At 38.5% G+C, this 26,996-nt stretch overlaps 1 protein-coding gene across 1 annotated transcript; it reads left to right on the plus strand.

Annotated features, from left to right (window-relative positions):
* The first annotated feature begins 24,878 nt into the window (after positions 1-24,878).
* On the plus strand, positions 24,879-26,537 carry GK2 (glycerol kinase 2). Its single transcript, XM_035004383.1, has one exon. It carries the CDS (start codon positions 24,879-24,881, stop codon positions 26,535-26,537), a length of 1,659 nt encoding a protein of 552 aa, XP_034860274.1.
* The last annotated feature ends 459 nt before the right edge of the window (positions 26,538-26,996 follow it).

The raw sequence follows: 26,996 nt of genomic DNA on the forward strand, positions 1-26,996 counted from the left end.
GGAAGATGTCGTTGAAATGACACGTTATTGACTTGAAAAAGCTGGTGGCCTAAATCAGTCACAAGTGGGGCCAGTTGTCTGATGGGTCTGCTCCTGAGCCATCTTCAAGAGAGGGATTATCCCCTTCCCTCTTGGGCTTCCATTGATTGATTCTCATGTAGAACTGAGATTTGTGGAATTCCAGAATTCTCATTCAGGGCTCTGCCTACGGCTCAGTGGACCTTTCTCACTACATCAGTTACATGCCTGCTCATTTATTTAATAAATATTGTGTACCTGGTTAAATAATTAATAATAATAATAGGTGCGATTTCTCTTTTTCTGACTGGATTTAATGATAGACACACCAGGACTATTTGATCACCTCTCTTGCTCTGCTTTGACTGGTCTTTCTGGAAGCAGCTGTATGTCCTCCAAATCTTTGCACGTACTCTCCCTTCAGGACACCAGCTCCCACCAAATGTCCCTCACCATAGTTCCAGCCCCCTTCACTAAGCCCCAGATTCTGGGCTATGGGGCGGCTACTACCCATTCATGCTTTCTCTTCAGCCCTGGGGATGGTAGCAACTTTGTGTTTTTGCTAATCTCTGAATTTTCCACCATCCCTTGCTAGGTTTTTCAGCTCATCTGTCATATGTCATTAATTCTTTATATTAAATTCCACATGTTTTAAATGTCTATTGTGCCTCTGTTTTCCTAACTGAGCCCAGATTGATACAGCCAGTGAACGTATAGTTCAGATGAACAATCATGAGATCTGGGCTGGATAGGAAAGAGAGAGAAAAGAAGAGGTCTGTTTGACTATGGGAACATACAGAAATCACAATAGTAAATATAGTCATGGGGTCAGATAATGATACCTTGGGAATAAAGAATACAGCTGTTGACAATAGAAGGTTTCAATAAGAAAGTGAGATAGTTGAGTTTTGTTTTAGAATAAAATAATTTAACATATTTTCTATCAAACTTACTTAAGGGGATTTTATTTTGAAGTGAGGAAACCAACTCAAGCGGCTAGAACAAATCTGAATAAAATAGCTTCTTTGCCAAGACAATTTTAAATGAAAATTATAATTGTAATTTTCCAGGTTTATCAAATTGCCATTTAAAACATATTGAAAAAAAAACTGCTACTTGCTCTTACCAGATGTTCTGCAAATATTCAGCATCACTTGATAGGTATTAAGTCACTATGCAAAAGTAGCACTGGACCTCAAACATATTTCACTTGCCAATATTTTTTGTTGTTGAAAAAAATTTTATATATCAAGATTACTATTATTTGAAATTAACTTTCTTAAGGTTTAACAATTATCTATTTTGTTTTTAAACTCAATGTAGGGTCTCACTAGATACTACTAACTATAAAATCACAACTATAGATCTCCTGATTTTCTCCTACTTAAATAAAAATTGACCTCTCCGCAGTGTTAGGCAAAATAGATGACCTGCTTTTCATTGAGCTTCCAAAATATCACACTCTCTTAATTTTTTCCCCTAACTTTTTAATCTACTTTCTAGTTTTTCCCTTTTCTCAAACCCATTCATCCTGAAGTGGACCTGTTCTCTCCCCTATCCACGTTCATTCTCTAGAACATCTCATTTAGCTCCACAGCTTTAAATACCACCCCAAAGCACATCTCCACCCCTGCCTCCCTTCTCAACATCACACTCAAATACCCAGCTGCCTAGTTGGCACTTCTACTTTCATGTCTAACTGACATCTGAAATTGAACATGTCTAGAATGGAGTTCCAGACACCTGCTTACTCTCTTGATGATAACTCCTTCCTTGCAGTTCCTCAGCTCAAAAACCTCAGAGTCATCCTTGATTCCTCTCTTTTCCTCATATTTCACCAAATCCATCAATATATCCTACTAGCCCTACCTTCAAAATATATCCAAAATTTAACTACATCCCACCGGCTCAACCAAGTTGAGTCCCCAGAAGGCACACATAGTCCATTTATATATAACCGTGGTTATTTGAGAATGAAAAAAATACTGGTTTTCTGCCATATATGTGTATTAGTTTTCCAAACAACTACTAAGCTATTTGGACAAAAATACTCATTAAGTTTTTGTGACAAACTACTTAATGAACAAAACTGTGAGGTATTCCTTTCGGTCTAGAGATGCTGTGAAAAAAAAAATAGACACTGTGAGCTCCCTGAAACTAAAAAGTTTGGGAGCATCCATTCTAAGCATCCTACCACCCTATGGCCTTTACATCCTGTTCTTTCTGCCTGGAAAGCTCCTCTTGCAGAGGCCTGTATTGCTGACCCTCTTTCACAATGAGGCTGACTCTAACCACCCTGGTTAAATAGTAACCAGGCCATACTTCCATCCTGGCCCTTCTTTTTTTTTTTTTTTTTTAAGGTTTTATTTATTTATTTATTTGACAGAGAGTTAGAGAGAGCCAGAGAGCACAAGTGGAGTGAATGGCAGAGGGAGAGAGAGAAGCAGACTCCCCACTGAGCATGGAGCCCCTCACGGGCTCGATCCCAGGATACTGGGATCATGACCTGAGCTGAAGGCAGATGCTTAACTGACTGAGCCACCCGGGCACCTCATCCTGGTGCTTCTAATTTTACTAGCTTCATTTTATTTTTTCCTTCATATTATACATCACCTCAAGCAAACTTACAATTTATTTATTATGCTATTGTTACTCTCACTAGCATACAAAGAAAAAATAGCCTGTTTTGTTTCCTGATGTATTCAAATGCCTAGAGCATGCCTGGACCATAGCTTGTAATTCAATAGATGTTAGTGGAAGGAATAGATTTATTTCAAGATCTACAAAAGTGACCATGCAAAAAAAAAGGGGGGGGGGGACAATTAGCTTAAAACACTCATTCAAAAAAAAAAAAGCACTATTCATTCAAAATTCCATGTGCTTTTAGATATTTAGGTGGGACATGATTTTTTGAATCCTAGGCTAAGGATTCTCATGTATATAACCATAAAATGAAATAAATCTTCCTTTAAAAAGGAATCAAAAAGAAAAAAAATTATTGTGTTCTCTTAGCTTTGTTATCCAAAATGGTAAAGATGATGAGAAAATTGTAGGGAGTGTAATAAGATTAAATATATTAAGTAGGAGTAGTGCCAATATTATAAGAGTTTTCTTACATATAATTATTCACTAAATATACTTATTGATAGTCAATCATGTGTAATGCTGGATTAAAAACTGCATGAAATATAAAGACCCTAAGGCCTGATCTTGAATAATATATAACTATATATATTAAGAGTTACTAACATACATGGGAAAGCTCTTAGTGCCTTGAGACCAATATAGACAGTGTAATAGGGTTTGAGAAGAAAAGAGGAGAAAAGAAAAATTGGGGAAACTTCAAGGGGAATTTAAACAAGGTTTTAACAATGTTTAGAATTAGAAATGCATAGATTCTAGAGTAGGAGTGGGGGGAAATGGATCTGCTAGGCAGAGAAGAGGAGAAATATTTTGAAGAAATTATAAGGATAAAATAAAATAAGTCTTGTTTGGCCAGTTTGGGGTAGATTTTTATAAAAGTCACTAGACATGGATATAAATATGTAAATTCACCTTCGTTTATTGGGGGACCATTTTGAATCACTTTATAATGTTCTCTTCATTTTTTTTTAAGATTTTATTTATTTATTCATAAGAGACAGAGAGAGAGAGGCAGAGGGAGAAGCAGGCTCCCCGCTGAGCAGGGAGCCCAATGCGGGACTCAATCCCAGGACCGTGGGGTCATGACCTGAGCCGAAGACAGACGCTTAACCATCTGAGCCACCCAGGCACCCTGTTCTCTTCCTTTTAATATGTGCCCTGCTTGGGCTTGTTTGCCCTCCAGTTCACCTCTTGCTCTCTTCCTGTTCTCTGTAAAGCAGGAGGACCACTCCCCCGAGGCTGTAATTGTCAGGCTCCCTTGTCAACTGACTTCTGTCCAGGTTTGGCAATTAAAGGGCACTGGCAGAAAAATGGAAGAAGGAGCAAGGGAGAAAACAAGGTATTGTTCCCTCTCTTTGCCTTGAGCACCATCTCTGGCAGCAGCTGTTCCTTTTGTGGTTCAGTGTCTCCAGGCCCTTTATTTATTATTTTTTGAAGATTTTATTTATTTATTTGAGAGAGAGAGAAAGAGAGAGAGCTGGGAAAGGGGCAGAAGGGGAGGGAAAGGAAGAGAGAGAGAATCTCAAGCAGACTTCCTGCTGAGCAGGGGAACCCCCGCCCCAGCGGGGCCCCATCTCACAGCCCTGAGATCATGACCTGAGGGGAAACCAGGAGTTGGATGCTCAACTGACTGAGCCACCCAGGTGCCCCTTTCCAGGCCCTTTAGATGGGCTTCCACCAGATAATCCCACCCCTGTCTCTGCTACTACTACTACTACTTCATTTTGTTTCTCTATTCTAGTCTTATCAGGAGTTTCCTACTTTTTATTTTTTTAAAGATTTTATTTATTTATTTGACAGAGAGAGAAACAGCAAGAGAGGGAACACAAGCAGGGGGAGTGGGAGAGGGAGAAGCAGGCTCCCCAATGAGCAGGGAGCCCGATGTGGGGCTCGATCCCAGGACCCTGGGATCATGACCTGAGCTGAAGGCAGATGCTTAACGACTGAGCCACCCAGGCACCCCAACTGAACCACCCAGGCACCCCTAGTTTCCTACTTTTTAATCCTTGGGTTTCTTCACTGTCTCATTCAGAATTTGCAACTCTTCTATCACCTATGAAATCAAATTAATTCCTTGTTTAAATTCCTTCTGTTGCAAATAATTGAAGTGGTTTCCATTTTCCTGGTTAGGCCCTGAGTCTGACAATTCAGTAATTGTTATTTCAGTATCTGTTATGGATTCAACTGTGCTCCCCCCAAATTCATATGTAGAAGTCCTAACCCACAGAACATCAGAATGAGACCGCATTTAAAGATGGCATCTTTTTTTCTCTTTTTAAAGACAATATCTTTAAAGAGGTGATTAAGGTAAAATGAAGTCATATGGGTGAGTCCTAATTGATCTGACTGATGTCCTTCCAAGAAGAGAAGATTAAGACACAGCCACAGAGAAGCCCATGTAAAGACAAAGAGGAGAACACAGCCATCTACAAGCCAAGGAGAGGAAACAACCCTGCCAACCCCTTGATCTCAGACTTAATACCTCCAGAATGGTGAGAAAATAAATTTCTGTTGTTTCAGCCACCCAGTGTATAAGGCAGCCTGAGCAAAGTAATACAGTATCTCTATGGATATTCCGTTTTCTAAGTTTATAGCTATGATTTCTTTCTAAGTTTTTCATCCCTCTCAATTTTTGAAGTTCAGTGTGTAAACATAGCTCCTTGGAGGCCTACTTTTTACAGAATATAAAAGCAGATTTTTTTAAAGTAGGCTCCATGCTCAGTGCGGGGCCCAATGTGGAGCCTGAACTCATGACCCTGAGATCAAGACCTGAGCTGAGATCAAGAGTTGGATGCTTAACAAACTGAGCCAACCAGGTGACCCTAAAAGCAGACTATTTGATGATTTTGCTGGTGCTTATGTGTGTTCAAGAATCATTTTCCTTGGGGCACCTGGGTGGCTCAGTTGTTAAACGTCTGCCTTCAGCTCAGGTCATGATCCCAAGGTCCTGGGATTAAGCCCCACATCGGGCTCCCTGCTCATCAAGAAGCCTGCTTCTCCCTCTCCCATTCCCCCTGCTTGTGTTCCCTCTCTCGCTGTTTCTCTCTCTGTCAAATAAATAAATAAAATCTTTAAAAAAAAAAAAAGAATCATTTTCCTTATTTGGTTATGAGCCCGTATTCCATATTTGATTTGTCAGTTGTAACACATGTATAGTTTTCAGCTTAATTCACATAGTAAGCCTGTGCATCTATTTACTTCCACTATAAAACTACATGTAGGGACCACTACTACAAATCTATGAGGCATGTATAACCAGTCTTGGACTTGGATAATCAGTTAAGGAATAATAATAATTTTCACCCAGAGCCTATCATGAACCTTCTATAGGCTTTATAAGTATGGCTTTTGGCTTGTAAACACTGTATGCCATGGGGATATTAACAATAAGAGTACCACTAAATATCTGGAAACATGTCTAACTTTCCAGTGTTAGTAAAGTATATTTCCTGCATTCTAATTTAATCAGAATTATTCTATATATAATCTGTTGAATGTGTGGTACTCTAAGGCACATTGTATCTGGCGACTGAAAAGTCATGGCCTTTCCTTATTTATGGACAATCTGCTCAATATACACACAACTGAGGTATAGTGGAAGAGAAAATTAATAACAATAGTGGTTAGCCTTTCATAGTTCTTATTCTGTGGACATACACCCAAATGAAAGAAAAAATCTGGAATATTTGACTTGGAAGAGGAAATAGCTAAAATAAAAGCAGGAAAAAAATAACAAGAAAAACAGAGAAAAACCAATCACCTCTTCTACCCCCAGTTATACTCACTCAGTCTTAGCCATCTCTTCCCTTTTAACATGTATTACAATTTATAATTAGCTTACTTTTATTTATTCAGTTTTTGCCTGACTTACCCACTAGAAACTCACAAAGACAAGGATTCTGTGTGTCTAGTTCACAATTGTATCTCAGAGGTTATCCCAGCAACTATGAAATAGTTGATACTTAGGTAAATATTTCTTGACTGAAGGAAGGAAGGAAAAAGGAGAAGCACAGAAGTATAGAACTCCTATTCTTATGTGGAAGGCATTACTAAAACTATAAAATGCCCAAAGCAATCTTCTCTCTTTAGGTATCTTACACCATAGTAAGAGAAAAAAAGAATACCAGGTATTAAAAAGAAGTTGATAGTACTGAATGAAGAGCCATTGCATGCCTCAGAAGTTCACAGGAAGAAGAGCACAGGGTGCTTACTAATAGATGGGATCATTGAGGATATGTAGAAATAGCCAACAAAAAAAGAAAAGGAGCCAATCACAGAAAGACAGATACTGCATGATTCCACTTATATGAGGTATCAAATATAGTCAAACTCATAGAAGCAAAGAATAGAATGATGGTTGCCAGGGACTGGGGGGAGAGAGAAATGGGAAGGTGCTAATCAACTCAACCTGTACAAAATTTCAGTTATACAAGAGGAGTAAGTTCTAGCGATTGAAGGCACAACATTGTACTTACAGATAACAATACTGTATTATACACTTATATATCCATTAAGATGGCAGATCTCATGTTAGTGTTCTTACCATCGAGAGAGAGAGAGAGAGGATTCATCATCAGCATCAACTTCCAAATGTTTTCCATACTGCAAAACCATCAGTGTTTCTCTAATATGCTATTTCATGTCAAAGCCTGGCTGTCACAGTGAAAGAGTTACACTTTCAACACTCTCTGTGAAACCAGGGGTCTGCAGGAAGTCTACCAGGCACTTCAATGATGACCACCTGCAAGACCCTCCAGGATATCACTGAATTCCTGGCCTCCATGGGTCTATTAGCCCATCTGATGAAAAGAAGGAATCTCATGGCACCTGGTGCTCTGAAGTGTGTTACTCCTGTCCCCTCAGGCTGACTGGAGTGCCCATCTGCCTTGGTTTTCAACAACTGCAAAGAAGCCCAGCATGCAGGGAATGAAATATCTACTGGGTGAGGGGGACTGTCAATTTTGCAAATGCTTGTCAGTTTGTACAACTGCCTCTAAGGGTCGGAGGTAATTTTTATGCATTGTGGCAAAATATTCCCAACCTAAGTCTAAACATTTGGCAACTTTTTAGAGTGTAATTGCATATAATTCATTATGATGATTTCCTAGCTTTATCTACCTTTTTAAATGATTATGTTTTCATTACCCTTGGTTGTTTTTTACTAGATTTTCAGTTTATACAACAATAGGGCAATGAGTATGTCTCCTAGTATTGGGATTATTTATAATTAATAAACATTTTTTAGTAAATATGTATTAAAATATTAAAGATACGAGTTAAGCATGTATATTTCTGTGTGATATATATAATACTCTGTCTATATAACTGTTCTGACAATAACTTTTGGGAGGACACCAGTAACTCATTTCATCATATCAAATCATACTTAATCACTGGGCCAATTCATTTCATTCCAAACATGATAGCAAAGTAACACATGAAGAGATATATAGTTCCTACTTGATATTATAGAACATATTTCTCTGCCAGTTTTTATCTCTGCAGAATTAAACTTATATGTTTCCCCCAAGCTGAATAAAATTTGGTAAGATAATGGACTCTGGTCTACTGAAGAATAGTTTCTCCAGGTATGACTTAAATGCTTTGGTAAATTCAGACTACTGGATGAGTTCCAGGACGAGCTGAGGATTTGTTAAATACATTGTTCACCTTTTAATAATATATTTGCAGGCTATGATAAAAATGAACCCAAGAGCCTTGGAAGAGCCATGTACTATTTTGATATACATGCTAGATATGCCTTAAACATTCCAATTGCTCTAGAGGAATCCTAAAACAGTGTTCAGTTCTATCTGTGCCTCCAATAGGAATGATAACCTCTCGAACAGCCCCCCAAAGTTGACCTGAGACTTTCAGGATGATTGTAGGTTGATGCCAGTACCAAAGACATATTCTATTTTCCCTGAAAACTGATCACACCTGACAGTTGGTCAGGGTAACCAACTGCCAGTCAACAAAATGGTATTTATTAAATGGCCCTCTATGCCTGGAATTAGTGGTGACCATGACAGAAAGACAGGGAGCTGCCTTCACAAGGCTTATAGCCCAGCAGAAATGCCATACACTGAACAGTTAATTCAAGTGCAATGAGTGTTAGAAAAGGGGAAGTATAAGGTACAATGGTAGAATACAGCAAAGGGATATAAGGAATCTAAGGTTAAGGGATCAGGAAAGGTTTCCTTGAAGAATGAAAATAAGCTGAAATTACCTTGGAAAAGAGATGGTATAGTTGAGAGGGGAGGATATCCAGGAAAGTGAACCAGCATATGATCCAAGACTACTGGAGAAAATTAACAGGTCTGTGGTTCTTCATCAGTAGACAGTGGATTCTGTATCCAGAACATCTAAGTAAGAGGACATAAATTGTATCATTTTTAGAAACATTTCTAAAAATAAAAAATGTACATTTCTGTTCATGAGACACAGTGATGATTGGAGTGAGGTGGCAGAGTGCACAGTGAAGTCAGGAATACATAGTAGCATTCATTCTTAGTGATAGAATGTCATTATGTAACAGAAGAAAAGTCCACCACTACCTTATAGCCAACAAAACAAATCTCTCTCCAAACACCTGTCTAGTCATTGCTTGAATGAAAGTTGTCAGCCCTAAACAGCAAATTTCATTGGACAGCATTTAAAAAAAAAAATCTTTAGATTTTACAAGGGGGAAGTTTCTTTAGAGATTACCTAAATTTTACCCCTGAGAAAAAGGGCCTGAAAGGTAATTTGACTTGTTAAAGGTCACAAAGCTACTGCAAGTCAGAGCTGGAACTAAAATCTTGATTCTTATTCTAATGTTGTTTACATTATTGCATATAGATATTTAAAAAGTTATCTATATATTGCTGCTCTCTGGGAAATGTGATAATGACTGTACATAGACCAACAACCACAAATAGGAAATAACTATTGATCAGCATATTCAGTGAAGGAAACAATCAAAAAAACTAAAATGCAACCTTCAGAATGGGAGAAGATATTTGTAAATGACATACCTGATAAAGGGTTAGTATCCAAAATCTAAAAAGAACTTATCAAACTCAACACCCAAAAAAACAAATAATCCAGTTAGGAAATGGACAGAAGACATGAAGAGACATTTTTCCAAAGAAGACATACAGATGGCTAACAGACACAGGAAAAGATGCTCAACATCACTCATCATCAGGGCAATACGAATCAAAACTATAATGAGGTATCACCTCACACCTGTCAGAATGGCTAAATTAAACAACAGATGTTGGCAAGGATGCGGAGAAAAGGGAACCCTCTTACACTGTTGGTGGGAATGCAAACTGTTGCAGCACTCTGGAAAACAGTATGGAGATTCCTCAAAAAGTTGAAAATAGAGCTACCATACGATCCAGCAATTGTGCTACTAGCTATTTACCCAAAGAATACAAAATTACTAATTCAAAGGGATACATGCACCCTGATTTTTGCAGTATTATCAATAATAGCCAAATTATGGAGAGCCCAAATGTCCATTGATGGATGAATGGATAAAGAAGAAGTGGTGTATAGAGACAATGGATTATTACCCAGCCATCAAAAAGAATGAAATCTTGCCATTTACAACAATGTGGATGGAGCTAGAGTGTATTATGCTAAGTGAAATAAGTCAGTCTGAAAGAGACAATACCATATGATTTCACTCATACGTGGAATTTAAGAAACAAAACATGAATCAGGGGAAAGGAAAAAAAAAGAGAGAGAGAGGCAAACCATAAAATAGACCCTTAACTATAGTGAACAAACTGAGGGTTGCTGGAGGGGAATGGGAGGAATAGGCTAAATGGGGGATAGGTATTAAGGAGGGCCCTTGTGATGAGCACCGAGTGTTATATGTAAGTAATGAATCACTAAATTCTACTCCTGAAACTAATATTACACTATATGTTAACTAATTAGAATTTAAATAAAAACTTGAAACAAACAAAATAAATAAATAAGGATTCTATTATATGACAACTGTAATTTTGTAAATAGTGAGATTGAGACCTTGATATTAATAATACCAATAATGTGTTCAAGTCACAAATTTATAGTGATAGGAAGCAATGACTAAGAAACTAGATAGCACACTGTTACAATAAAAGGTGTGCAAACATGGTTCTAATAATCACTTAGCAACAATAACTCCCATTTTTCCAAGTTCAGTTTGACCTTCAGCCTCTGTAGCTTCTTTTTTAACATATATAAACAATACATGCATGCACACACACAAAAAGTGCAAGGGAACGCTCCTATCACATTGCTTTAACACATTTGTTCTCTTGAAGAGTATGTGCAGGCATCTCACACAAAATCCACTAGGAAATGTGTGGCAGGAACACTTCACTAACTAAAGGCAGATTCAGATGCCTACTAGACATTCAAGAAAAGGCCACAGTCTCCGATTCTTTTCTGTGGCTGTGCTCTGCCACCCTCATGCCTTTCATAAAAGGGTTTACATGCTCTGGGTCTTGTACAAGGGACATCACTGGAACAAACTTTTCCTCTCCTACATCTCTTTTCCTCTATCCAGGTAAGAAGCTATAGAGTAACATGGTGGATGATAGCGGATGGAATCAAAAAAGTCATTCATTCCATCTGCCTGAGAGGCTCTTCTGCTCACTTAGTCAGCAACAATAAACCACAGTCAGGCTTTAAAATGAAACACTTTCCTCCCCCAACCCTACCACACACACACACACACATCAAGGAACGATTTAATGGCTGTATTTTTTTTTTCCAGAAAAAAAAGGTGGGGGTGGGCAAGAAAGAGCATCTTTCACATTCTGTATTTTCAGAGTAAGTATCCAATGCGACTTGCCATGATAACTAAATTTATTATTAACTGTGTATTTCATGATGTTAGTGACAATATGTTAATGTGATTTTTCACGTCCTCCTGCAGTGAACAGATGGCTCCTTTTACTTTACTTTCCACATCAAGTGTGATTATTTCTTGGTGCCAAAAGCCACCTGCCGCTCCTCGGTCTCCAGTCTAATTTTTTATGTTGGTAAAACACAGCAGGACTTGTTATCAGTTGGATGGCATCTTAATAAAAGGAGACATGCCAACATATTGACATCATGTTCAAGGGGAAAATTCAGCCCCTTCAAACCCTTAACCCCATTCCCCTACCCCCTTTCAAAAACTGAGGGAGAAAAAAAAAATGGATGCAAAGACCCCACCAGTTTCAAGATGTTTGATTACAATTGTTGGGCCTAGAGCCAAGATGCTGAATTGGCCTCCCTTTGTTCCTAAACCCAGGCGCCTCACTCAGGGCTCTGATCTTTCATCCTGTGTAATGATAATTAGCCGTAACATATTCCAAAGTCAAATGTAAGCAGGAATACATTAACATTGAGAACAGTGTCAGGGCAATTTTCACTGGGAAAATGACAAAGAACACACACACACACACACATACACAATCAAAAATTTCAAGAATCAAACATTCATAAAATCACTTTCATAGCCATGAATATTAAACTCATTTGCTTGTCTGTTATGAGTGCTTACCTAGAATGCCAAGGCTGCCTAATGTGGATGCAGTGATTCCCACAGCCCATGCTTAACAGAGAAAACATGAGTAATAAACCACGGTAGCTTGCTTTAATTTTCCATTCTTTATTAGAACAAAGAAGGATACTACGTTAGGTGATTTGTGGTCCAAGAAGAGGTCTTCCAGGCGATTGGATGGCATGGCTCTCAACAGCTGGCCCAGCACATTTGGGAACAGCATGTAGAAAAATGCGTCAGTGTTTTGAAGATTACCAACTGTGATGATGCATTGGTTATGACACAATCTAAAAAAAAAGTTAAATTTCCTAGCCACAAACTATGTGATTCAATACCCTTTATATCAGGGCACAAACTCTCAAATTCAAGACCAACATAAGTCCAAATTTGGTGAAATTGAAACTTTCAAAACTGATTCCCATTCTTTATAGGTTGAAAAGAATAGCAGTATTCTTGAATGCCCGATATTTCTTTTCAAAAGCTGAAGAGTTAAACATGCAGCTGGCTTCCTAGTATTTACAAAGTTTATAAAGGACAGAAGAAAATTCCTCCAATAAAACTGCAAATATCTTAATAAAAATGGTTCACAATTAATGGTGTCTTGAGATGAACAACTTTAACTAGATTTTTCGACTACAGAATCTCTCAAATTAGCATACACTTGGCAGTGACTCTTCTATTCCTTTTAACTGTCCCTCCAAACAAACAAAAGAACCTGTATGAAATAGATCTCTATTAACTGTTTTTGGCTGCTTGACCAGCTTTTTATTTGCATAACATTTCCCCAACATTTTGTTATAAAAATTTGCAAGCATACAGAAAAGTTGAAAGAACTTTACCACCAACACCATCAAATCCACCACATAAATTCTGCAATTAATATTTTACTGTAGTAACTTCATCATATATCTTCTCATTTATTCATTCCTTTATCTACTAATCAACCTCCTTATTATATAAGATTGTAAAGTGAATAACCAATAGCCCATCCAGCAATCAAAATTAAAATTATCTTGACTTTATGACCATAAAGTGAGGACCACATATAGTGGTATTCATTATCTCATTCAACAAATATTTCTTGAGTTTCTGCTTTGGGTCAGGCACTGTTATAAGTACTGAAGATACAAAGCTGAATAAAACAAACAAGATATTTGCCTCATTGAACTTATAATTTAGTGGGCTTGACAGGGGAAAAATAATAATTAAATTAATGGCTCTCTAAACATGAGGTGTGAAGGAAGATATGTCAATATAGATGAATACATTTAGTTCAGACTTTTCTTAACTTAGAGGTTGTAATAAGGGCAGGAAGAGCATTTTATGCACCACTATATTATTCCCTAAAATAGAGCCCACATATAGCAACCTTTCAAAATATTCATCAAATTACTGAATGAACAAATAAATTTTAAATTTGACACTATGAACATCATTTAAAAGATTTTATATTAGGAAGTAATTGCTAAAAGAGTAGCCTGAAAGATAAATAAATAATAATAGAAAATCAATTAGTTTAAAAACTCTAATTTTAACAATCCTATGTGTAAAAACTTTTTAAAGAAATATCTGATTTGGGGAGACTATTCTGAATAGTATGTCCACCATTAAAGCATCTGTGTTGTATGGAATATAATAAAATAAAATAACAATTACCTTGTAAAGTTGAATGTCTTCACAAATAAGATGGTGCCAATGATTATTTCAGAGGTACTTATTTTAGAACATGTGGAAGTATTATAGACTAACAATCAAAAGATTCTGTGTTAAAGAAATGGAAAAACGTTCCATGGTCATGGATTGGAAGAACAAATATTGTGAAGATGTCAATGCTACCTAGAGCAATCTACACATTCAATGCAATCCCCATCAAAATACCATCCACTTTTTTCAAAGAAATGGAGCAAATCATCCTAAAATTTGTATGGAACCAGAAAAGACCCCAAATAGCCAGAGGAATATTAAAAAAGAAAAGCAAAGCTGGCGGCATCATAATTCTGGACTTCCAGCTATATTACAAAGCTGTCATCATCAAGACAGTATGGTACTGGCACAAAAACAGACACATAGATCAGTGGAACAGAATAGAGAGCCCAGAAATGGACCCTCAACTCTATGGTCAACTCATCTTTGACAAAACAGGAAAGAATGTCCAATGGAAAAAAGACAGTCTCTTCAACAAATGGTGTTGGGAAAATTGGACAGCCACATGCAGAAGAATGAAACTGGACCATTTCCTTACACCACACACAAAAATAGACTCCAAATGGTTGAAAGACCTCAATGTGAGACAGGAGTCCATCAAAATCCTAAAGGAGAACACAGGCAACAACCTCTTTGACCTCAGCTGAAGCAACTTCTTCCTAGAAACATCGCCAAAGGCAAGGGAAGCAAGAGCAAAAATGAGCTATTGGGACTTCATCAAGATAAAAAGCTTTTGCACAGCAAAGGAAACAGTCAACAAAACAAAGAGGCAACCCACAGAATGGGAGAAGATATTTGCAAATGACATATCAGATAAAGGGCTAGTATCCAAAATCTATAAAGAGCTTATCAAACTCAACACCCAAAGAACAGAGAATCCAATCAAGAAATGGGCAGAAGAGATGAACAGACATTTTTCCAAAGAAGACATCCAACTGGCCAACAGACACATGAAAAAGTGCTCAACATCACTCAGCATCAGGGAAATCCAAATCAAAACCTCAATGAGATACCACCTCACACCAGTCAGAATGGCTAAAATTAACAAGTCAGGAAACGACAGATGTTGGCAGGGATGCGGAGAAAGGGGAACCCTCCTACACTGTTGGTGGGAATGCAAGCTTGTGCAGCCACTCTGGAAAACAGTATGGAGGTTCCTCAAAAAGTTGAAAATAGAGCTACCCTGTGACCCAGCAATTGTACTACTGGGTATTTACCCCAAAGATACAAATGTAGGGATCCGAAGGGGTATGTGCACCCCAATGTTTATAACAGCAATGTCCACAATAGCTAAACTGTGGAAAGAGCCAAGATGTCCATCAACAGATGAATGGATAAAGAAGAAGTGGTATATATATATACAATGCAATATTATGCAGCCATCAAAAGGAATGAGATCTTGCCATTTGCAATGACGTGGATGGAACTGGAGGGTGTTATGCTGAGCGAAATAAGTCAATCAGAGAAAGACATGTATCATATGACCTCACTGATATGAGGAATTCTTAATCTCAGGAAACCAACTGAGGGTTGCTGGAGTGGTGGGGGCTGGGAGGGATGGGGTGGCTGGGTGATAAGACATTGGGGAGGGTATGTGCTGTGGTGAGTGCTGTGAATTATGTAGGACTGTTGAATCACAGACCTGTACCTCTGAAACAAATAATACATTATATGTTTTAAAAAAAGAAGAAGATAGTAGGAAGGGAAAAATGAAGGGGGGGAATCAGAGGGGGAGACGAACCATGAGAGACGATGGACTCTGAGAAACAAACTGAGGGTTCTAGAGGGGAGGGGGGTGGGGGGATGGGTGAGCCTGGTGATGGGTATTAAAGAGGGCATGTATTGAATGGGGCACTGGGTGTTATATGCAAACAATGAATCATGGTACACTACATCAAAAACTAATGATGTAATGTATGGTGATTAACATAACAAAAAAAAATTCTGTGTTTGGAGGGGGAAAAGATGGCGGAGGAGTAGGGGACCCTATTCCATCTGGTCCTTGCATTGAGCTGGATATCCAACAGATCCCTCTGAACACCCACGAAATCAGCCTGAGATGTAAGAAGATATATCTGGATCTCTACAAACAGAATACTGCAGGCAGATGGTTTCGAGGTATGAAGCAGGGAGTTGTGATTCTGCGGGCAGATAGCGGGAGATAAATGGAAGGGGGAGGGAGCCGTTGGGATTCTGCACTGATGGTGAGCGATAGCCTCCCGCACTGGGGACAGGGCACAGACTCACAAACCAGTAGCAGTGGGGAAAGGATTACAGGGCAGCCCCCTGGACTGAAACCTGGAGTAGCGGGGCTGCACGTGCGATCTGGGGGCAGCTGGCGGTTTTAGAATCACAAAGGGCAGAGACATGCCCCAACCTGGAGGCGAGGACTGAGAGTGATGCTGAGGGGCGCACAATCCATGATGCGGCAGTTTTTAGCAGCATAGACAGAAACAGAGATAGTGTGGCCTGGAGAGCTCACTGAAGAACAGACTGCAATCTCTCTGCTCTGAGGCAGAGGGTTGGAAATGGTCTCTTCTGCTCTGACTCTCGGAAGAGACGCAGAAAACCACCAGGGAAAGCGCCAGAAAACAAAAGCCCCAAAAAGCCAGTTTTCACTGAGCCCATCCTCCCCCACAGGGGGCAGGGCAACTCTGCCCAAACAGGGTTGCCTGAGTAACAGTGTGGCAGGCCCCTCCCCCAGAAGACAGGCTGGGAGAACAAGAGGCTGACAACCCTAAGGTCCCTATAAAACAGGTGCATCTTGTTTGGGTTCTGGTCAATAATTTGGACTCTGTACATTCCCTCAACCACCCCTCAACAGAATGACTAGGAGGAGGAACTCCCAAAATAAGAAAGACTCAGAGACTATGGCTTCTGTCACAGATTTACAAATGGATACAGATATAACCAAGATGTCAGAAATGGCATTCAGGGTAGCAATTGTGAAGACAGTAGCTAGAATGGAGAAATCAATTAATGGCAACACAGAGTCTCTAAGGGCAGAAATGAAAGCTGAACTGGCAGAATTTAAAAATGCTATCAATGAGATCCAATCTAATCTAGATGAGGCAGAAGAATGAATTAGTGACCTAGAAGACAAATTGATAGAAAAGAAAGAAAAAGAGGAGGGAAAAACAGCTTATAATCCATGAAAACAGAATTGGAGAAATAAGTGATGCCATGAAACATTCCAATGTCAGAATTATTGGGATCCCTGAGGGGATACATATAGAGAGAGGACTAGAAAATGTATTTGAGCAAATTATGGCTGAGAACTTCCCTAATCTGGGGAATGAAACAAACATTCACATCCTAGAGGCAGAGAGGACCCCTCCCAAGATCAAGGAAAACAGACCAACACCCCGGCATGTAATAGTAAAACTCGCAAGTCTTAGAACCAAGGAAACCATCTTAAGGGCAGTTAGGGGGAAGAGATTCCTTACCTACAGAGGGAGGAACATCAGAATAACATCAGACCTATCCACAGAGACCTGGCAAGCCAGAAAGGCCTGGCAAGACATATTCAGGGTACTAAATGAGAAGAACATGCAGCCAAGAATACTTTATCTGGCAAGGCTTTCATTTAGAATGGATGGAGAGATGCAGAGCTTCCAAGACTGGCAGAAACTGAAAGAATATGTGACCACTAAGCTGCCCTGCAAGATATATTAAGGGGAGGGCTCTATAAAAGGAGAAAGACCCCAAGAGTGCTATACAACAGAAATTTACAAAGACAATCTATAAAAACAAGGTCTTCACGGGCAACATGATGAAAACAAATTCATATCTTTCAATAATCACTCTCAACGTGAACTGCCTAAATGCTCCCATAAAATGGCACAGGGTTGCAAATTGGATAAAAAGACAGGAACCATCCATAGGCTGTGTACAAGAGACTCATTTTGAACCTAAAGATACATCCAGACTGAAAGTGAAAGGATAGAGATCCATCTTCCATGCCAACGGACCTCAAAAGAAAACTAGGGAAGCAATTCTTATACCAGACAAATTAGATTTTAAGCTAAAGACTGTAGTTAGAGATACAGAAGGACACTATATCATTCTTAAAGTGTCTATCCAACAAGAAGATCTAACAGTTGTAAATATCTATGCCCCCAACATGGGAGCAGCCATCTACATAAGCCAACTGTTAACCAAAATAAAGTCATATTGATAATAATACGTTAATTGTAGGAGACCTCAATACTCCACTCTCAGCAATAGAGAGATCATCTAAGCAGAAAATCAACAAAGAAAAAGAACTTTTAATGACACACTGGACCAGATGAACCTCATGGGTATATACAGAACATCCCACCCTAAAACAACAGAATACTCATTCTTCTCAAGCGCACATGGAACTTTCTCCAGAATAGACCACATAGTGGGTCACAAATCAGGTCTCAACTGATACCAAAAGACCGAGATTATTCCCTGCATCTTCTCAGACCATAATGCTCTAAAACTGGAACTCAATCATAAGAAAAAATTTGGAAGACATTCAAACAATTGGAAGCTAAAGACCATCCTGCTTAAGAATATTTGGGTCAGCCAGGAAATCAAAGAACTTAAACAATTCATGGAAACCAATGACAATGAAAACACATCGGTCCAAAACCTATGGGATACTGCAAAGGCGGTCCTAAGGGGGAAATACATAGCCATCCAAGCCTCACTCAAAAAAATAGAAAAATCCCGAATTCACCAACTAACTCTACACCTTAAAGAACTGGAGAAAAAGCAAGAAATGATGCCTAAGCCACACAGTAGAAGAGAAACAATTAAGATTAGAGCATAGATCAATTAGAAACCAGAAACACAGTAGGTCAGATCAATGAAACTAGAAGTTGGTTCTTTGAAAGAATTAATAAGATCGATAAACCACTGGCCAGACTAATCCAAAAGAAAAGAGAAAGGACCCAAATTAATAAAATCATGAACGAAAGGGTAGATATCACGTCTAACACCAAGGAAATAGAAACAATTATTAGAAATTATTATCAACAATTATATGCCAATAAATTAAGCAACCTGAAAGAAATGGATGCCTTCCTGGCAATCTACAAACTACCAAGACTGAAAAAGGAAGAAATTGACAACCTGAATAGGCCAATACCAGTAATGAGATTGAAGCAGTGATCAAAAAGCTCCCAAAAAACAAGAGTCCAGTGCCTGATGGATTCCCTGGGGAATTCTACCAAACATTCAAAGGAGAAATAATACCAATTCTCCTGAAGCTGTTTCAAAAAATAGAAACAGAAGAAAAACTTCCAGAATCATTCTATGATCCCCAAACCAGGCAAAGACTCCATCAAAAAGGAGAATTTCAGACCGATATCCCTGATGAATATGGATTCCAAAATTCTCAACAAAATCCTAACTAATAGGATCCAACAATACATCAAAAGGATTATCCACCACTACCAAGTGGGATTTATCCCCAGGAGGCACAGTTGATTCAACATTCGCAAATCAATCAATGTGATAGAACACATTAATAAGAGGAGGGAGAAGAACCACATGGTTCTCTCAATTGATGCAGAAAAAGCATTTGACAAAATACAGCAACCTTTCCTGATTAAAACTCTTCAGAGTATAGGGATAGAAGGAACATCCCTCAATTTCATAAAATCCATCTATGAAAAACCCACAGCGAATATAATCCTCAATGGGGAAAAGCTGAGAGCCTTTCCCTTAAGATCAGGAACATGACAAGGGTGCCCATTCTTGCCACTATTGGTCAACATAGTACTAGAAGTCCTAGAAACAGCAATCAGACAACAAAAAGAAATAAAAGGTATTCAAATTGGTAAAGAGGAAGTCAAACTCTCTCTCTTTGCAGATGACATGATACTTCATGTGGAAAATCCAAAAGACTCCACCCCCAAATTACTAGAACTCATCCAGCAATTCAGTAATGTGGCAGGATACAAAATCAATGCACAGAAATCAGTTGCTTTCCTATTCACTAACAATGCAACTGTAGAAAGAAAAATTAAAGAATCAATTCCATTTATAATAGCACCAAAAACCATAAGATACCTCAGAATAAACCTAACCAAAGAGGTAAAGGATCTATCCTCTAGGAGCTACAGAACACTCATGAAAGAAATTGAAGAAGACACAGAAAGATAGAAAAGCATTCCATGCTCATGGATCAGAAGAATAAACATTGTTAAAATGTCTGTGCTACCCAGAGCAATCTATACCTTCAACACCATCCCGATCAAAATTCCAATGGCATTTTTCAAAGTACTGGAACAAACAATCCTAAAATGTGTATGGAATCAGAAAAGGCCCTGAATTGCCAAGGAAATGTTGAAAAAGAAAAACAAAGCTAGGGGCATCATGCTGTCTGATTTCAATCTATATTACAAAGCCGTGATCACCAAGACAGCACGGTACTGGTACAAAAACAGACATATAGACCAATGGAACAGAATAGAGAGCCCAGATATGGACTCTCAACTCAATGGTCAAATAATCTTCGACAAAGCAGGAAAAAATATGCAATGGGAAAAAGACAGTCTCTTCAGTAAATGGTGCTGGGAAAACTGGGCAGCTATAAACAGAAGAATGAAACTCAACCATTCACTTACAGCATACACAAAGATAAACTCAAAATGGATGAAAGACCTCAGTGTGAGACAGGAATCCATCAAAATCCTAGAGGAGAACCTCTTCGATATTGGCCACAGCAACTTCTTTCAAGATACATCTCCAAAAGCTAGTGAAACAAAAGCAAAAATGAACTTTTGGGATTTCATCAAGATAAAAAGCTTCTGCACAGCAAAGGAAACTGTCAAAAAACAAAGAGGCAACCCACAGAATGGGAGAAGATATTTACAAATGACACTATAGACAAAGGGCTGATATCCAAGATCTATAAAGAACTTCTCAAACTCCACACCCAAAAAACAAATAATCAGGTCAAAAAATGGGCAGAAGACATGAACAGACACTTCTCCAAAGAAGATATACAAATGGCTAACAGACACATGAAAAAATGTTCATCATCATTAGCCATCAGGGAAATTCAAATCAAAACCACACTGAGATATCACCTTACACCAGTTAGAATGGCAAAACTGTACAGGGAAAGAAACAACAAATGTTGGAGAGGTTGTGGAGAAAGGGGAACCCTCTTACACTGTTGGTGGGAATGCAAGTTGGTACAGCCACTTTGGAAAACAGTGTGGAAGTGCCTCAAAAAATTAAAAATAGAGCTCTACCCTATGACCCAGCAACTGCACTACTATGTATTTACCCCAAAGACACAGATGTAGTGAAAAGAAGGGCCATATGCACCTCAATGTTCATAGCAGCAATGTCCACAATAGCCAAATTGTGGAAAGAGCCGAGATGCCCTTCAACAGATGAATGGATAAAGAAGATGTGGTCCATATACACAATGGAATATCACTCAGCCATCAGAAAGGATGAATATCCAACTTTTACATCAACATGGATGGGACTGGAGGAGATTATGCTAAGTGAAATAAGTCAAGCAGAGAAAGTCAATTATCATATGGTTTCACTTATTTGTGAAACATAAGGAATAGCACGGAGGACATTAGGAGTAGGAAGGGAAAAATGAAGGAGGGGAAATCAGAGTGGGAGATGAACCATGAGAGATTATGGACTCTGAGAAACAAACTGAGGGTTTTAGATGGGAGGGGGGTTGGGGATGGGTTAGCCCTCTGCTGGGTATTAAGGACGGCACATATTGCATGGAGCACTGGGTGGTACATGAAAACAATGAATCATGGAATACTACATCAAAAACTAATGATGTTCTGTATGGTGATTAACATAACATAATAAAAATAAAATTCAAAGAAAAAGATTTTGTGTTTAAAAATTTTTTTTGAAATGAAAATATAGTGGAGTTAGTTTAAGCTTCATAGTTTAAAAAAATAAAGCATTGTTAGTCAGCTTTATGATGGTTAAATCCATCAATAGTTTGCAATTGCTCTAAGAAAGTTAAATCAATCTGGTCAACTTTTCGTTCTAATCTAAATTGAGACACTTATTATATGATTATTTAGTGGCTACAATTTAGTAGCCAGTAAAGCGAAACTCATATGTAAACCAGTTTTTTATAAACTGAATGCCTTCGTAAATAAGTTACTTGTATTAAAGACAAAATGCTTAAAGTAAGCAGCTCTTTCTGCCCACAGGTCCTGGCCCCATGCTTTAATAAAAACAGCTTTTTGCACCAAAAAACAAACTAACAAACAAGTGCTTAAAGTATTCCTAGCCTTAAAAACTAATGCGATTAGGAACATTTGTCTGGATATATTGGTGGGGCAGAGGACAGGAGATGTAGAGGAAAAAACCTTGGGTCAAGTCTTTTTACTGTGTAGATTAATGTATACATATAATGTTTACTACTGCCAAATATTTGTGAAGAAAAGAAACATTAAAAAAATTAAAAACAATCTGTTTCTGGTGAATTCAAGCATAGTATGGTAAACTGGCATACTGGTAAGTGTTGTCTTTAAATTTCTGCTTAGAAAATCTATGGTAGAATTTTAACATCTGAACAAAGATATGAGCAGGAAAATCTGTACCATCTTCTGATGATTTCAATCCACTACTATTCATATTAAGTCTGGTAACTCATTTTGCTTTTTTGACTTCAAAAAATTTCTTGAAGGGCTTACTTAAAAGGAAAATATGATCCAATTAAAATAGTAAAATAACAATATTATTGTTGATTTTTATGTTATTTTCTATCTTGTTCTGTTGATTTCATTAGGGATAAATGACCTTTATCCTTGAGATACCTTAAAAGCAGAGTCTATGGCCTAATACAGAAAACTGCCATCTATTGAGCAGATATTTAATAAATTTAAATTATTGAGTAAATGAATATTTATTCACCAACTTTCCAATCAATCTGAAAATTTAAGCTTCATTCCAGTGGGTTTCTACTCTGGCCAAGATGGGGTAACAGAGTAAATTTATCTACATTTATCACCTGAAACAATTTTTAAAAAGAAAAAAATATATATGAAATAGTTTACATAATTCAAAAATATTTAACCACAGTTCACAAGACGGTGGATATCAGGCAGTGAAGGGTAATGGTCCCTAAGGGGAAACAAGTGGCATGAGTACTATGATTTCCTCAGCTTATTTCCTTGAGAGAGTTCTAAGGCCACCAGCACTGGAAAGTCAAACCCAGGTGGAACCCTGGGGTAAGTAAAAGCCTTGTGGTGAGGAGATGGAGCTGAACATCCAGAGAGATGAAGCCATCTAGAGTGAACAGGACTTGGTATCGGAAAGAAAAGAGTTATATAAGAAGAGAATTCTGGAAATCTTCAGAAGGTGCCCCCTGAGAATTCAGTCGGGTATTGATCAGTGCATGTGTGTGAGGAAACTAGCTGAGTCTGGGGAAAGATGCACATGAAAAGATTAAAGATAACAGTGTCCAATAAAGATAAACAGTGTTTACCCAGGCTTGGAAACAGAAACTATTCCCAGCAGCCATTAAAACCTCATTTTTCATGGGCCTGGAGTAGACTATACTGAGGGAATCTCATCACAGTAAAGGAGAATAATTAGCCCCAGACTGAGCACTGTCCTTGTTCCAGCAGCAAATCTTAAAGGCAAGACTCCAAAGAATCAAACTCTTTCCAGCTAACTTAACTGTATCCCAAAACAAAGCTCAAAGTTTATAGGAACACAAAAACATCCAGCAACTCAACCACATAAAACTCATAATGTTTGGCACCTAATAAAAAATTATCAGGCATGTAAAGGAGCAGGGAAATATAAGACATATGAGGAGGCAAATTAGTCACAATTGAACAAGAATGAACACTGATGTTAGATTTAGCAGAAAACGTAATTAAAAGTTATCTTAACTATTCCATGTATTCAAAACCGTAAGTAAATATTTTAAAAACTCTGAACTTCTAGGGATGAAAACTACAATGTATGAGGTGAAAAATACAGTGGATTAATTAACAGCAGATTAAATATTGGAGAAGAAAAGATTAGTAAACTGAAGACATAGCAACAGAAACTATCTAAAATGAATCATAGAAAAGATAATGATAATGAGTTTCATTACACATAATGAAAACTCCAATATGTGTAACCAGAGTCCCTAAAGAAGAGAAGAGAGAGAAAATAAAACATATTTGTAGAAATAATGGCCCAAGGTTTTCCAAATTTGATGAGATCTATAAACCCACAGATCTAAGTAGCCCAATGTGCCCCAGGCACAAGAAATAAGAAGAAAACTACACCAAATAACATTATTATGAAACTGACCAAAACTACTGATAAAAAGAAAAACCAAAGGCAGTGAAAGATAAAATAAGGATGACAGCAAAGTGCACACCTGAAACAACACAAGACAGAAGGTGGTGGAGCAACAGTTTCAAGGTCCTGAAATTAAAAAAAAAAAAAAAAAAGATAATTTGAATTCTGGATCAAAGAAAATATCTTTAAATATTAAGATGAAATACTTTTCAGACATTCTCAAGTTTGAAGAATTTTTTTTTTTTTTTCCCAGCAGACCCACATTACGAAAAATGTTGAGGAAAATCTTACAGGCAGAAAGAAAATGATAACATGTATACGAATTCACAGACTCAAATGAAGAGCACTGGTAACTAATTATATAGATAAATATATGATCTTTTTGTATCTTAAATCTCCTTAAAAAATAGAGTGGCTTGGGCGGGGCCTCTGCCACAGGGGTGGGGTGAGCAGGTGCAGCGCCAGTTAAAGGGCAAATGTTGCCCGCCAGGCTTCCGGGCTTCCCGTTGAGTCCAGGCAGCCACTGCCTGTATGTGCTCCTGACGCTCCTGACGCTCCTGACGTCCCTGACGCTCCTGACGCTCCTGACGTCCCTGACGTCCCTGACGTCCCTGACGTTCCTGATGTGTTGCGTGCCCCTCCCCCTGCAACACCTTCATCACCTGGAAACGGCACCAGAGCCGCAGAGCGGCCGACTGGTTTCATGGCAGCTCAGAAGAAAGCAGTTGTGGGGCCGTTGGTGGGGGCAGTGGTCCAAGGGACTAATTCCACTCGCTTTCTGGTTTTCAATTCAAAAACAGCGGATCTACTTAGTCACCACCAAGTGGAATTAACACAAGAGTTCCCAAAAGAAGGATGGGTGGAACAAGACCCAAAGGAAATTCTTCAGTCTGTCTATGAGTGTATAGAGAGAACGTGTCAGAAACTTGTTGAACTGAACATTGATATATCCAACATAAAAGCTATTGGTGTCAGCAATCAGAGGGAAACCACTGTAATCTGGGACAAGTTAACTGGAGAGCCGCTCTACAATGCTGTGCTGTGGCTTGATCTAAGAACCCAGCCTACCGTTGAAAATCTTAGTAAAAAAATTCCAGGAAATAATAACTTTGTCAAGTCCAAGACGGGCCTTCCACTTAGCACTTACTTCAGTGCAGTGAAACTTCGTTGGATTCTTGACAATGTGAGGCAAGTTCAAAAGGCTGTTGAAGAAGGTAGAGCTCTTTTTGGTACCATTGATTCATGGCTTATCTGGAGTTTGACAGGAGGAGTTAATGGAGGTGTCCATTGTACAGATGTAACAAATGCAAGCAGGACAATGCTTTTCAACATCCATTCTTTGCAATGGGATAAAGAGCTCTGTGACTTTTTTGAGATTCCAATGGACATTCTTCCAAATGTATGGAGCTCTTCTGAGATCTATGGCCTATTGAAAGCTGGGGCCTTGGAAGGTGTGCCAATATCTGGGTGCTTGGGGGACCAGTCTGCTGCACTGGTAGGACAAATGTGCTTCCAAGAGGGACAAGCCAAAAACACGTATGGGACAGGCTGTTTCTTACTATGTAATACAGGTCATAAGTGTGTATTTTCTGAACATGGCCTTCTGACCACAGTGGCTTATAAACTAGGCAGAGACAAGCCAGTATGTTATGCATTGGAAGGTTCTGTTGCTATAGCTGGTGCTGTTATTCGTTGGTTAAGAGACAATCTTGGAATTATAAAGACCTCAGAAGAAATTGAAACACTTGCTAAAGACGTAGGTACTTCTTACGGCTGCTATTTTGTGCCAGCCTTTTCAGGGTTATATGCACCTTATTGGGAGCCCAGTGCAAGAGGAATAATCTGTGGTCTCACTCAGTTTACCAGTAAAAATCATATTGCTTTTGCTGCATTAGAATCTGTTTGTTTCCAAACCCGACAGATTGTGGATGCCATGAACCGTGACTGTGGAGTTCCCCTCACTCATTTGCAGGTAGATGGAGGAATGACCAACAACAAAATTCTTATGCAACTACAAGCAGACATTCTGCATATTCCAGTAATGAAGCCCTCTATGACTGAAACAACTGCACTGGGAGCTGCCATGGTTGCAGGAGCTGCAGAAGGGGTGGGAGTTTGGAGTCTTAAACCTGAGGATTTGTCAGTCATCATTATGGAACGGTTCGAGCCACAGATCAAGGTGACAGAAAGTGAAGTTCGTTATGCTACGTGGAAGAAAGCTGTGACGAAGTCAATGGGCTGGGTTACAACTCAGTCTGAAAATGGTGATCCTACCATCTTCTCTAGTCTGCCCTTGGGCTTTTTTATAGTGAGTAGCATGATAATGTTAATTGGAGCAAGATATATCTCAGGTATACCATAATAATACCAAGATGGATTCCCAACATGTGAGCTTTTTACATAATGAAAGAATCCAGCAAGTCTGTCTCTTAATATGATGATGCTATCATAGACTCTGATTTTATTTATAAACCACTTGCTGCATGACTTATGGGAACCCCAAAAGTAGACCTGTGGCTTGAAATAAATAAATTACAGTAAAAAACACTAGAAAATGTGTTGTTGTTTTTTTTTTAACAGGTTGGGCCAGCCACTCTGGGAGTTAACCTCCTCTATTTTCATAAAATCCTGCTCTGTGTCCTCTCAAATATAGAATAGTCAGATTCTGTGAAATCTTTCATTAAATATTTTCTAACATGGAATAAGATTTGGTTCTCTGTGCTACACACACTTAATTAAAAGGTGTAACTAACTTGCTAAAACTGAGGGACTTGTTGTTATTGTTGTTTTTAGAAACCCCCCAAATCCTCTTTTGTATACA

The sequence above is a fragment of the Mirounga leonina genome, unplaced genomic scaffold, assembly GCF_011800145.1.
Source record: "Mirounga leonina isolate KUSES-001 unplaced genomic scaffold, KU_Mleo_1.0 Mir_129, whole genome shotgun sequence".
Lineage (NCBI taxonomy): Eukaryota > Metazoa > Chordata > Mammalia > Carnivora > Phocidae > Mirounga > Mirounga leonina.